The sequence below is a fragment of the Schistocerca piceifrons genome, chromosome 3, assembly GCF_021461385.2.
Source record: "Schistocerca piceifrons isolate TAMUIC-IGC-003096 chromosome 3, iqSchPice1.1, whole genome shotgun sequence".
Classification (NCBI taxonomy): Eukaryota; Metazoa; Arthropoda; class Insecta; order Orthoptera; family Acrididae; genus Schistocerca; species Schistocerca piceifrons.
The window spans coordinates 168,142,988-168,157,947 of record NC_060140.1 but is presented as its reverse complement, the minus strand read 5'-3'; the positions used below and the strand labels follow the sequence as shown (position 1 = coordinate 168,157,947).

General features: G+C 44.2%; 1 protein-coding gene across 5 annotated transcripts in view; it reads right to left on the bottom strand.

Annotated features, from left to right (window-relative positions):
• The window catches only part of LOC124787762 (formin-like protein), a 453,708-nt gene that overhangs the window by 20,773 nt on the left and 417,975 nt on the right, over positions 1-14,960 (bottom strand). For all 5 annotated transcript variants that reach the window (XM_047254638.1, XM_047254640.1, XM_047254639.1 and 2 more), the window contains one exon: positions 7,845-8,116. In XM_047254638.1, the coding sequence (XP_047110594.1) occupies positions 7,845-8,116 (272 nt within the window). The remainder of the gene's footprint in view (positions 1-7,844; positions 8,117-14,960) is intronic.

Below are 14,960 nucleotides of genomic sequence, written 5' to 3'. Positions count from 1 at the left end.
GTATGAGACTCCTTTCAATTGCCTCTTACGACAGGCAGAAATACCGTGGGCCAATTGTAATCCCCGGACCTGCTGAGGGGCTGGGAGCATGGAGGAACGAGGTGGAAAGAGGGTAGGGCAACTGTGTGCAGTCAGGAGGTTAGACGGAGGGAGCAGAGAGATGGGGGGGGGGGAGGGGATAAGCTCCTAATTGCACACAGTTGCACTGCCCTCTTTCCACCCTGTCCCTCCGCACTCTCCAACAGCATGTCACTGTCCCTCCCCCACCCCGCCCCAGTCTCCTCCTCACCCCCCCCAACCAGTTGCCACTCTCATCATGCACCAGTGCTGCTGATCGCAGTGTGGCCTCAGTTGCCTGAGACTGCAGTCATGTGTGTGAGAGTTGCATTTGTGTGAGTGCACGAGTGTGTGTGTTGGCCGTCTATTTCTGACAATGGCTTTACTGGCCGGAAGCTAATTTGTGACAGTCTCTTTGTTGTGCCTATCTGCGACTCAGCATCTCCACTATATGGTGAGCAGTAACTTTCCTTTCCACTTTTAACATCACACCACCACCTACTCTCTTAAGGAAAACACCCTACTCCTCTTGATTGGCTAAAAACAAAATAAGAACAATCATTGGTATCCGAACACGAGAAGCAATGAATGACAAACCCTTCGTAGCAACACACCTGGACCACTAGACTGACTGTTACAGTTAGCGATAGCTTTACAGGGGTTCTTGGCAGGTCCTCTCTGTAACTTACCTGCACATCAGCAGCATTTTATCGACTTGTAATCTACCTGACTTTACCTGCATTGCAGCCACATGTGCATTGTTCGATACCCTGTAAATTCCTGACCTCTACGAAATCACAAGGCAGGGAGTGTAGGTTTGCCACTACCAAAAAAGGTGAGGTTCTTGTAAAAAATCATGTATATTCTTGAGGCACTTTGTCCTCTATGAAACCTTCTTACAAACTTTTACAAACACCACCACTTCTGTACTTATGACTCGGAACCCACTACAATGGCGGCTGTGCAGTCATGCCCCTCTGTGTGGCACTTATTCCACTGGTGCAACCTTCTGTCCAGCTCAAAGTTGTAATAAATCTCGTCATAATAAGGCTAATAACAATTAAGCTCTCACTAGTATAATGTTCTTTTTGCCATGTGGATCTTCCCTACACAATGCCAGGATCTTCCTAAAAGGAAAAAATGGTTCAAATGGCTCTGAGCACTATGGGACTCAACTGCTGTGGTCATAAGTCCCCTAGAACTTAGAACTACTTAAACCTAACTAACCTAAGGACATCACACACATCCATGCCCGAGGCAGGATTCGAACCTGCGACCGTAGCGGTCGTGCGGTTCCAGACTGTAGCGCCTTTAACCGCTCGGCCACTCCGGCCGGCCCAACCCAAAAGGAAAGATAAGGAAACATACCGTGCTGCTCCATAAAACCCCACAATTCAAATCAGTAATGATCATAACCAACAGGTTATCATCAATCGTCGTTTGACCATAAAAGGGAAGTACAGCAGCAGGACCAAGTGCAGCAGCTGACTTACCATGTTTGACAGCATCCATGTTATTGCACAGAATAAGCTTTTTAAAGTGAATTACATCACAGTCCAAATAAAATTTTAATTCACTATTATAAAACTTAACCTATGTGTCTGTCTGTGTTTCTATTGACCTACCAGCGCTTTCGTAACAAAGATGATGTGACTTACCAAACGAAAGCGCTGGCACGTCGATAGACACACAAACATACACACAAAATTCTAGCTTTCACAACCAACGGTTGCTTTGTCAGGAAAGAGGGAAGGAGAGGGAAAGACTAAAGGATGTGGGTTTTAAGGGAGAGGGTAAGGAGTCATTCCAATCCTGGGAGTGGAAAGACTTACCTTAGGGGGAAAAAAGGACGGGTATACGCGCACCCGCGCGCGCACACACACACACACACACACACACACACACATATATATATATATATATATACACACACAGACACAAGCAGATGAACTCTTTGCCTTTGAATATATCTGCTTGTGTCTGTATATGTGTGGATGGATATGTGCATGCACTCTGATATGGCTCCCGGGCCGGATCGCATCCACTATCAGATGCTCAAACGCCTTTCGGGGGGGAGGGGCTGCCAACGACACCACCTAGACCTTTCCAACCGTATCTCAATGGTGTGAAAGCATTATCATACCAGTGTTGAAGCCTAGCAAGAACCCCCTGGAGGTGGACAGCTACCACCCCATTAGCCTCATCAATTTTCTGTGTAAGTTGCGCGCGCGAGTATATACCCGTCCTTTTTTCCCCCTAAGGTAAGTCTTTCCGCTCCCGGGATTGGAATGACTCCTTACCCTCTCCCTTAAAACCCACATCCTTTCGTCTTTCCCTCTCCTTCCCTCTTTCCTGACGAAGCAACCTTTGGTTGCGAAAGCTAGAATTTTGTGTGTATGTTTGTGTGTCTGCGTGCCAGCCCTTTCCCTGCCTCGAAGACCCCACTCATGGAGTGTAACGAGGATGTGATGGTGCCAAACTGTGTTTTAGACCCTATGGAGATCGAAGAAAACTGTGAAAAGGTGGCAGCACTGAGAAAAGGCCTACCTAACTGCAGATTCCAATTGAAGCAGATGATCAACTGGAGACCGTCCCTCCCAAAAGGTGCACTGGTAAGGAGATGAAAGGTCCTCAGATTCAATGACCCAACTGAGCCGATGATCTACCATCTGTTCTAGTAACTTGTAGAGGAAATTGGTCAGGCTGACTGGCCAGTAACTATCACGGAATGACGAATCCTTGCCAGGATTAAGGACAGGAACCATAAGACTATCTCACCAATGAGAGAGGAAAATGCCCTGGAGCCAAATACAGCTAAACACCTGGAGGAGATATTATTGTTCTGGAGGACTGAGATTTTGAATCAATTGGTTATGGATGGAAACAGGGCCAGGAGCTGAATTATGAGAACAGAGGGCCAGAAGAAGCACCCATTCAGTGAAATGTTCACTGCAGGATTCCACCTAACAAAGGGTAAAACCCAAGTGGGAAACACCAGTCTGCTCTTTCATGGGAGGAAAGCAGCTGGATAGAAGGCTGACGCTGATACTGCCGCAAAAAGGGTCATGAGATGTTCTGCAAAAACTGATCTAGGGTACCTGGGTACCTAACAGCCCCACCACACGAACTGGTTACACATACTAGTGACCTAGCGGGGTCAAAGGGAGCTACAGCACAGAAGAAAGAGGGGAAGGAAAAGGGAGAGGAACGCATGTCGTAGATGCTAGTGAAGGAGTTCTTCCCCAAATGGCTCACACAATGGAGAGAAAATTTAGAAGTGGATGTCAAGACCTCGAAGAGGGACCAAAACGCCAAAAAGAAAGGATGAAAAAGAAATGGCGATGGGAACAAAACCACAAAGATTACAGGAAATCAGGTGGATAGCCAGGTCGACGTAAGTAAGAACACAGAGACAGGGGAAAGAGCGAGGGCTGAGAGGAAGGGACATGGGGAAGGAAACGCAACCAAGAAGAATGAGCTGCAATAGCTCAGGGACCCATGGGTGCCACACAAACCCACAAAAGCACTGTGAGCCCCCTGGGAGGACAGGGGTGGGGGGTGAGAATGGGTTCAAATGGCTCTGAGCTCTATTGGACTTAACATCTGAGGTCATTAGTCCCCTAGAACTAAGAACTACTAAAACCTAGCTAACCTAAGGACAACACACATCCATGCCCAAGGCAGGATTCGAACCTGTGACTGTAGCAGTCACGCAGTTCCAGACTGAAGCGCCTAGGCCCGCTCGGCTATAGCAGCTGGCTGAGAATGGGGTATTATGGAAATTAACGATTTGTTGTAGTGAGAGCTCCCACTTGTGCAATACAAAAACCTGATATTGGCAGGAAGTAGAACATAGTGTTGGACAGCATGTTCAACTACTGGGTGGTCCAGCTGTCTGCTGGCCACAGTTTGGTAGAAAGCAGCACACTGGTTGGAACTTAGCTTGTAGATCACACATCTGCATTCACAAGCAACCCTATCATGGATGGGGTAGGGGATCCCAGTGACAGGACTGGATTAAGTGGAGACAGGTCTTGCATCTAGGCAGTTGATGGATGTCCAGAATGAGGCATCATCAATTGACATGTCACCACTTTTCAATCAAGCAAACCACTCTTACACTAAGTTTTTCCTGTAGCATCATCCTGGTAAGCTGTTTTCGACATTAAAACAGTTTCAGCAGTACTTTCACTGAGCAGAAAACAAAATTTCATAGCTGCACATTGTTCACTTAAACTTACCATCATAAAAACTGGACAAGAACAAAACATTGCTAGCAAAAATAATCCCTGCAAATAAACAGAACAAGCCAGTTCAACAACACAAGCAACACTGATCTGGCAACGAGTTGTGCTATCCACACCTAGCGGCAGAAATCCCTACTACACAAGCTCTGCCCAAGGCAACCAAATAATCCCTGCAGTTCACAACCCTAGTGATTCAGACTTTGTCTGCGGGTAGGATTATAAGGTCTAGATCAGTTTTTAGTTGGTGGATTGGTGTGGTTAACAGGGGTTTATTAGGGGGCTGTGCAAGTGGATTATAGTCAGATGGACGAGTGAGATGAGTCAGGCAGGATTCAGTATCTGTTTTGGATCTAGTCTGACTGGCAGGGTTGGCCACAAAGAAGTGTTTCCTCTGAAGAGACTTTTAACAAGCCCAGCATAATTAAATTTGGAAGTGGGGTAAAAGGTAAGGTCTTTGGAAAGAACTGATGCTTCTATTGGATTGAGGCTTTATAAGGAAAGGTTCACAACTGTGTTAAGTCAGCCATGAGGGGATGTGGGGGACGTTTGGAGGCTCTTTTAGAGGTGGTGAATAGTGGTAGTCCAAGGTGGGAGCAGAAGGTGAACAGATTAGATAGATTTTTTGAGGTAGCGTTTAGCATTCTGTTCTCATTATTGGAGAGCAAGAGTTTCAATCTGGGAGGTGGGGTGCAGGAATGCAATTGAAGAGCAGGAGAATTTTACAGACAGAGAGGAGTTATTGCAAGGCAGTTTTGGTTTGATTTATATGGTTTTGCACAACTAGGTTGGTGAGGGCTGTGGACTGACTGAATTTGAACAGACAGGTGTAACTGTGAAAGGAGTGGTTGCTGCCAGAGATGGGTAACTTTAAAATCAGACCATTTGAGGGAATTCTATGAGCTACACAACACAGCAGAGGAACAATATGTGGGATTCGGTACTGGCTAGGAATAGGGGAAACTTCTGTATTGGTAAGGATGAAAGGAGCAAGAGTCTGTACTGGACAATAAAGAAAGGCATAAAAATGTGTGAGGGGAAAAGCATCACAAAAAGGATGAAACGACTGGAGTATAAGGAGAAAAGGTTAAACATTTTGGGAGGGGGGGGGGGGGGGCGGCGGCTATAGTGAAACACTAAACTAAAATCAGCAGGGAAATAATGAGAATGAAGAGACATATAAAAAAAAAAAGACAATAATGGTGGGATGTGGGACGGTGAGCTCAATCTTCCCTAGTCCCTGTCCTCCACTTACCTAACCCCCTTCCCTGCTCCCACTCCACATGGTTTCTATCCCACTAACGCACCTACTACTCTTTTCCCCATTCTCTATGACCTACCTTTTGAGCCTGCACAAGCAAAATGAAAAACTTTTGTCATGACTCAGTATAACCTATCTTAGTAAGCCATGGTGACAGAATCATTTGTAGACTGGTTTACTACACTCTGAGGAAGGAAATAATCATAGTCTGTAAAACATTTTAGGTGTATATGATTACCAAAATGTCAGCTGAAACATCAAATAGTAGAATTTTTATTTCTGTAATTTTTAGTTAAGTTTCCGTACCTCCTTAGTTCAAGTGAAAACCACAAAAATTACGCACAATCTGTAATATTTGGTAGCCATGTTTATAGGACATTTTGTCATGCCCACCCCCTTACAAAACTAATTTTTCTCCACTTGTTTACTGAATGATTGAAGTCTCCTACAATGATGATAGTATGACTAAGGAATTTATTTTACAGGGAACTTCAGTGTTCTCTAAGGTTTTCGTTACACCTGGGGGCAAGTTTGGCGACTGATACAACGAACCACTTACAAGTTTACGCTCACCCCTGATTCTGAGTCTTGCCCATACAATGTCACATGCAGTTTTAATTTGTATCTTCGTGGATCTGAGTTTCTCATCTACTCCAACAAATACACCACTTCCATTTCCCATTAACCTATCCTTTTGACATAGGCTTAAATTTTCCCTAACTCTGGCACTTCATTGCAAATTCTTCTGGCAGTTTATCTCTACAATTTTAATCCTCTTACATGTGGATGTAGATCTCTGCATCTTACACTAATATTTCTGTATCTCATACAGCCATCGTTATCTAGACAGAATGGAGATTTGCCTAATCTGAAAAACTTGTGTGTATCCCACACAACCAGCCACCTGCAGAGCAACATCTGATGTGTAGTGCACACTCGACTCATTCAGGGGGACCCTACTGTTCGTAACCCTATGGTACAAAACCATAAAATCACAGCCTAGCTTCTCACAGAACCTTTGAAGTCTATGGTTCAATCCTTCCACTCCACACAGAACCATGGGGCCATTACACGTTCTGGGGACAATGCAAATTTTCAGATTCATTGAAAACTCAATGCGCAAGGCTGGTCTTCCAAACCACCTCTGCCAGTCACTGGAATGATCCAAGCATGACCTCTGAGCCCACATGACAGGAGTCATTTGTTCCAAAGTTTGCCACAATCTATTGTTTGTTGCAACCTGTTCCCTCCAAGGCTGCCAGAACAACCTCTTTAACATGTCAAATTAAGCCCCCCAACATACACAATGAGTGCACTTGGTGTTCCTTCCCTTCCATTGCTGCCATTTCCCTATGAGGTACCATTATTGCCACACCTTTGCACTACAGATACCCAAAAGGGTACTTGCATCCTCTCAATACTGGACACAGCAGATTTCCCGAAAGTTGAAATGAATCTCACTGGCTTGGTTTCAGTTTCAGTGAAAGACAGCACATCGAACTTACTTGTTAGAGGGATCAGTAAACACCCAGACTTCTTCCTGATGCCTGCCTCTCCCGTACAGTGTGCTTTGCCTTACCACTTGCATGCTACTTCAGTCTCCATTAATATTCCCATTAATTTTTCACATTGGAATATAAATTTATTGTTGAAAGTGACTTATTGCATAAGCAGTGTGCCGAGTTCAACTATCAGGAATATTTTTCTCTCCCACTTAACTCTTGTGGACTACAAATGTCCCTCAATAAACTGCAATCCAGCAGCTTATCCCAGAAAACAGTTTTTCTACCCTCATCCCCATTACAGCTGGGCCCCTCTTGTCATTGCGTTTGCGTGACCTGCCCTTCCTTTTTGATCTTCCCCAACCTATCTTCCTCTTCTCCCAAGGAAGAAAATAATAGTCCTGAAAACTACTTTTACAGTTGCCTGTAGGCAATATTAAACATTTTGTTTCCTGAAGGTAAGTACAGGCCTACAATTCTGCCTTTTAATTTACTGAATATATGTACAGTTATTCATGCCATGGACCAAAAAGGGAACATGAGGAATTTGCTTAAGCCCCTCATTTGCTATACAGAATTCAGTAGTTACCTACTGTTCCTGCCTGAAAAGGATTTGATCTACACAACTTCTGTGCAAGAAAGTATCATCGCTGTATTCTTACAGGAAACAACATTTGATATTTGAGATTAAAACCTGACTCCAGCATGCACTGGCTCTTGAGTAGAATTGAAGTACTAAATTAAATTATGCTAACTTAGAACAAGAAAAATATATCTTACCTTGAAAGCACGTGTGAACCTGACGAGCAAGGAGAAGAAGGTGTTCGCATCTGTTGTGCGAGGTGATTCTGCAAAATACTCTACGCACTCTCTAAAAGTTTCCTGAGCACTGCGCGCATCTGCACGCAGCCTGCGCAGTTTTTCCTCTGAATTTGCTAAGAAGTCTCTGAGAATTACACTCTGCTGTTTTCCTCTGACTTCAGCCTCTTTACGAACTATTTCCATTCCTTTCTCCAGCTCTTGGACATCAGTTGCAATGTTTTCAAGAGATACTATTAACAAACAAACAAAAAAAAATATATATATAAAATAAAAACTACCAGCCAGATTCTATATTAGTTACATTCAGACAGAATATTCGTTTACATCTACATACTGTACGAATCATTTGGTCTGCACATTTTGAAAGGAAATCAACCAGTACCAAGCATAGTTTTAAATCAAAACTAAATCTTAGAAAACAAGTCAATAGTGAATCAACAGCGTAGTCAGCAAATGTGAGCTCAGCCTCCTGGAACATTGTTAAATGACTCTAGGAATATACTAGAAGCCCCCACATATCACTCACATAGGGATCATGAGGACAAGATTTAAATAATTACAGAAAACACACACACACACACACACACACACACACACACACATAGCAACCAATACACCGTTTGTAACATTCTTAACAAACATTTTATTTCTCAAACTGCCACCATTATTCCAGACTCAGATTAATTAAACAAGTCAGTACACTTTTACCCAACAGATAAAGGGCTTTCAATTTGAGGAAGTAAAAGAACACATGAAAAGCAACATAATTGTACAGCTAAAACACAAATACTTAAGTGGTTGGGATGGTCTTTCCTGCACAGTTACTTAAAAAACTTCACAAAATTTTGTCGTTAAACTAATTACATATCTCACCAATTTCAGCATCAGAGAATGTATGTTTTCCCATGCACTGAAAATCACCATTGTCAGACAAATACATAAAAAAGGATCAAAGGAGGAAACATGAAACTACAGACCAATATCAGGGGTTCCTACATTTCGTAAAATTTTTTGGTCAGTGAAGCTGGCACAGCTTACTGCATCTTTTCTTAAAAACAATGTCCTATCAGAAGTGCAACATAGATTTTGAAAAGATTGCAGCACAACAACAGCTGTCGCAGAATTTTTGCACAAGTCTGTAGCTATGTAGATGAAGATAAGAATACTGCGGGCATATTCTTTGATCTCACAAAAGCTTCTGATCTGTTCAACCACACACTTCTTTTTGCAGAAACTGAAGGTATGCAATATCACGCACACCATCTTTTTAACTCCTGTCTATGTACCTATGGAGCAGTAAACAGTGCACAAACAAATTATCAAAATGAGGAGAGAAAAATCAACATTACAATCTCTGACAAATAATAATGCATGGTGTGCTGCATAGGTTAATACTTGCACCATTTCTTTTCTCAAGTATGTAAATGATACTGCGCTATCTTTTAACTCCTATATAACTACTTATGCTAATGGAAAGGAGCTGTCAGAGTGTGCCACTGATGAGAACTTTAACAGTTTACTGGTGCTACAAAAGAACTGTTAGGCTGACACATGGTCTGGGATACAGGGAGACCTGTTGTGATACTCTTACCAAAAATAAATATTTCGCATATCAGTGGCTGAATGTGGTACAACAAATTGGCAGAATCTGTAAGAGTACAAACTGAGGATGTACTTAAAACAAAATTAATATCTTTTCTTGTAAATAAATGTCTATATTCCTTGAAAGAATTCTAAGCTGTATATATTTTGTATTAATGGTTGTATATAAATATGTTACATCAATTATCAAGGAATTTGATGACAGCTGCTTATTCAAAATGACAATACAAAATTACTGCTTTAATGTTAATGATATAAAAACACTTTGCTGCAAACAGATTGAAGTTTATCTGAGAGATAGGTACGGATGCACTGATGAGGTTAAAGGGACCGAACTATGATGTCATTGCTCCCTTAATCCTCTGTGTGTGATGCTGGGAATAGTCTCTAAAGAGGAAAGAGACAAAAGCAAATCCCAATGGACTCGACTGTATCAGAGAATCAAGAAAACAAAGAGACAGAAACCTTAAGGAGAAGCGAGATAGGGATAAAAGGATGAAGATGGGTGAGTTGCTCTGCCCAGACAGCAGCTGGAGACCCCAAGAAGCGTTATGCAACAAGGGACACTCCATCTTCATCCGACCAGTGCTTCTACACCCACCATTACCACAAGAAAACTAGCTACACATACAAGGTGAAATCTCATACAATGGAATGACGACGGCAAGTCTGTCAACCAAGTAAAAGAATAACGTACATTAAAAAAGTGGTGCGGGCAGGACCCAGGCCAGACCACCTAGTAAGGGCAGCCTTGAGCTCCTTGGGTCAGAGCAGGCGACAGGCCATCCCTCCAATCCTTGAAGTGGCCAATAAAGTAAAACATAAAACCAAATCAGAGGTAGTGTGTCAGCAAGTTTAAGATTTCACCATAAGATGGTCAAATTAGGGCAGTCCAGTAGCATGTGGGCCACCATGAGATGAGCACCACATCAACAGTGGAATCAGTCCCGACACTGGAGGATGTGGCCATGAGTCAGCCATGTGTGGCCAATTTGAAGCCAACAGAGAACAGTAGATTCCCTACAAGAAAGAAGGGAAGACTGCCACATGGCCATGGTCTCTAGTATGGTCCAGTTTATTCAGAGAAACCACGACACACCAAACTGCAATTGTTGGCATAAAGTCGACCAAATGTCCGGTACCAGTAATCCCATCTTTAAAGTTGGCATCCTGGTAGCCAACTTGGCCAGCTGGTAAGCGTGTTCATTCCCTGGGATCCCAACATGACCAGTAGCCCACACAAAGATGACCAACCATCCAGCATGGTCAAAGTCAGACAGGACACCCTGGATAGTCACAACCAATGAATGTCGAGGTAGCATTGGTCGACAGCCTGAAGAGTACTCACGGCATCACTGCTTATTAATAATGGCTCGCCAGTGTAAGAACGAAGGTAGCTGATGGGTCAAGCAATGGCCACCAATTCTGCAGTGAATACACTACATCTGTTCAGCAGGGAGTGTGGTCCACTGCATCTTGCAGTGTGTGTAGGCACAACCAGTTCATCCGTCGAATGTAGAGCCATCAGTGTATACAGTACCACACCTGAGCCTGGAAATATGTCAAGGACATCCAGAAACACGAGTCAAAAAACTATAGGGTCCACCAAGTCTTTTTGTCCAAAGAAGAGGTCAAGGCAGATCCAATTACAGAGTGAACACTATGTGGGAACACGCGAGATCTGGGCACAAGGCTACAGTGGGAAAAAGATAGAGTTCAGAGCAAAGAATCTGTATGTGAACTGCCATCATGACTGCAGACCTTAGCCTCTGTTGTGGGAGGCAGATTTCCCTATCAGGAAACAGGTCACAGTAGTTTGGATTCTCAGGGGAGCAGTGAATGTACACTCCTGGAAATGGAAAAAAGAACACATTGACACCGGTGTGTCAGACCCACCATACTTGCTCCGGACACTGCGAGAGGGCTGTACAAGCAATGATCACACGCACGGCACAGCGGACACACCAGGAACCGCGGTGTTGGCCGTCGAATGGTGCTAGCTGCGCAGCATTTGTGCACCGCCGCCGTCAGTGTCAGCCAGTTTGCCGTGGCATACGGAGCTCCATCGCGGTCTTTAACACTGGTAGCATGCCGCGACAGCGTGGACGTGAACCGTATGTGCAGTTGACGGACTTTGAGCGAGGGCGTATAGTGGGCATGCGGGAGGCCGGGTGGACGTACCGCCGAATTGCTCAACACGTGGGGCGTGAGGTCTCCACAGTACATCGATGTTGTCGCCAGTGGTCGGCGGAAGGTGCACGTGCCCGTCGACCTGGGACCGGACCGCAGCGACGCACGGATGCACGCCAAGACCGTAGGATCCTACGCAGTGCCGTAGGGGACCGCACCGCCACTTCCCAGCAAATTAGGGACACTGTTGCTCCTGGGGTATCGGCGAGGACCATTCGCAACCGTCTCCATGAAGCTGGGCTACGGTCCCGCACACCGTTAGGCCGTCTTCCGCTCACGCCCCAACATCGTGCAGCCCGCCTCCAGTGGTGTCGCGACAGGCGTGAATGGAGGGACGAATGGAGACGTGTCGTCTTCAGCGATGAGAGTCGCTTCTGCCTTGGTGCCAATGATGGTCGTATGCGTGTTTGGCGCCGTGCAGGTGAGCGCCACAATCAGGACTGCATACGACCGAGGCACACAGGGCCAACACCCGGCATCATGGTGTGGGGAGCGATCTCCTACACTGGCCGTACACCACTGGTGATCGTCGAGGGGACACTGAATAGTGCACGGTACATCCAAACCGTCATCGAACCCATCGTTCTACCATTCCTAGACCGGCAAGGGAACTTGCTGTTCCAACAGGACAATGCACGTCCGCATGTATCCCGTGCCACCCAACGTGCTCTAGAAGGTGTAAGTCAACTACCCTGGCCAGCAAGATCTCCGGATCTGTCCCCCATTGAGCATGTTTGGGACTGGATGAAGCGTCGTCTCACGCGGTCTGCACGTCCAGCACGAACGCTGGTCCAACTGAGGCGCCAGGTGGAAATGGCATGGCAAGCCATTCCACAGGACTACATCCAGCATCTCTACGATCGTCTCCATGGGAGAATAGCAGCCTGCATTGCTGCGAAAGGTGGATATACACTGTACTAGTGCCGACATTGTGCATGCTCTGTTGCCTGTGTCTATGTGCCTGTGGTTCTGTCAGTGTGATCATGTGATGTATCTGACCCCAGGAATGTGTCAATAAAGTTTCCCCTTCCTGGGACAATGAATTCACGGTGTTCTTATTTCAATTTCCAGGAGTGTATATTGAATAGTTGAGCAGCAGTTGTTGGCGCATGGTCTGTAGCGGAGGGATGCCAGCCTCTGGAAGTAGGTTGTTCACAGGGCTGGCATTGCAACATGAAGGCATGTGTCCAAATCACATTCATTTGTAGCACCACATAGGAGGAGGAATATATACCCTTACATCATACATATACACTATCACCTTGACCTTCTCAGCCAACAAGTCACCTTCAAAAGTCAAGATGAAGCAGGGCGTATAAGTGGACAAGGAATAAAAATTCCTGGATTTTTCCCAATTAAGAAGTGCACTTTTTCCATGTTAAGCGACAATATACTTTTCCACAGAATTGTAGAACTTGTGAAGAAGAAGAAGAAGAAGAAGAAGAAGAAGAAGAAAAAGAAGAAGAAGTCAGTCCTGGTAAAGATCTTTGATGATGTGCAACAACATGCACTCTGTATATTTTCATAATTATGAAAGTGTAAATTCGAATTCCACCAAACACAGCACATTAGTTTCCAAAGCATTGAAATTGAGATTGCAAGGCCCTTTTGTAAGCCAATCATAGCATGTGTCAAGTGATCTCGCCATCCAATGATGGCCGATATTCAGAGCATAGGACGCACGATGTAGTGAGCCAATAGTGACATCACTGGTAAGTAGCACGAACACATGAATAGGAAAAGTTAATGGTGGTGGTGGTGGTGGTGGTGGTGGTGGTGGTGGTGGTTAGTGTTTAACGTCCCGTCGACAACGAGGTCATTAGAGACGGAGCGCATGCTCGGGTTAGGGAAGGATTGGGAAGGAAATCAGCCGTGCCCTTTCAAAGGAACCATCCCGGCATTTGCCTGAAACGATTTAGGGAAATCACGGAAAACCTAAATCAGGATGGCTGGAGACGGGATTGAACCTTCGTCCTCCCGAATGCGAGTCCAGTGTGCTAACCACTGCGCCACCTCGCTCGGTTGGAAAAGTTAATGGTCTACAATAATATGCATAGCGTAGGTACAAAAAAAAAGCAAAGCTTTCATTTATAATATTGATTTCTAAGATTAGTAAGTTGCAAAGGAAGCTTTCACATAACATTTGTCTTTTTGCATGTGTTACACTTTAAGATCCATCACACAAATGAGCCAGTGAAATTTAAAATAATGACATAAATGTTTGGTCTTCTGGGCTGAAATTATTCTAAGTGGCTGGTCCTCAAATTGTTAAGTTATAAACGAGAGTCAAATACTCTACGATTTATGAAATTCAATACACATTCTCACACATAATGTAATTCATCCTTTACAGAAGGAAATTTACTTCTAAAGTAATGCTTTTCAAACCAAAATTTGCAATATTTTCCAAAGACATGTTAGAAATAGGTTCATTTCAGTGGTTGCCAGAGAGCGCCAGAAAACAGGTGTTACTGCACTTGCACAGGTAAGATAGCGTAGGAAGCCCATGTGTTTCTACGTATAAAACATTAAGATATCTTACAATATGTCATAAAAGAAACAGGACACCAGAGGATACTCCAAGAGCATCAGAAGTTCATATACCAAAATAAAATATATAATTTGGCTTTAAGTGCACATTTGTAAGTCCAGGTTCACAAAAGAAGTAGGCCCCAACTTGATATTAAGCTTTTCAGTATGGGTTTCGGGATTTAACTTTTCTCAAAGTACCAGCAGTGTACTATCTCATATTTGGTCCTTTATAATGGCAAAATTCCATACATGATGTGCACTTGAAATTCAGCGAACAGTTGGAACTAGCCTATACTGTGGAATGGAATGCTTTGTTTCAAATAAATTGACTGCCTCAGAGGAACACATTAATAGAAGCCAAATTTCTCTAGCAAATTGACACAAATAACTTAATTGTTCTACAAGGTGATTATTGCTTGATTGCCACAAACGTGGAAAATGAAATAAAATCAGAAAACTGAAACTAATAATATATTTCAGCCACCCGTAATTATGTGAATGTATTTTACTTCACTTGATAGCTTCCCGGCCACAGAAATCCATTTCGTTTTCATGTGCTGTACATGATGAGGCAACAGCAAAATCACTCAATGTAAACACAGATCACATGGAGACTACACTACACCCCCCCCCCCCCCCCCCCCCGCGCCCCCGTCCCTCCCCAGTACAACTCTGACTGCTCTGCACATGGGTGAATCTGGCAGCTTGGACTGCTCAAACAAACTTAATGTAAACAGTTGTGACGTCACT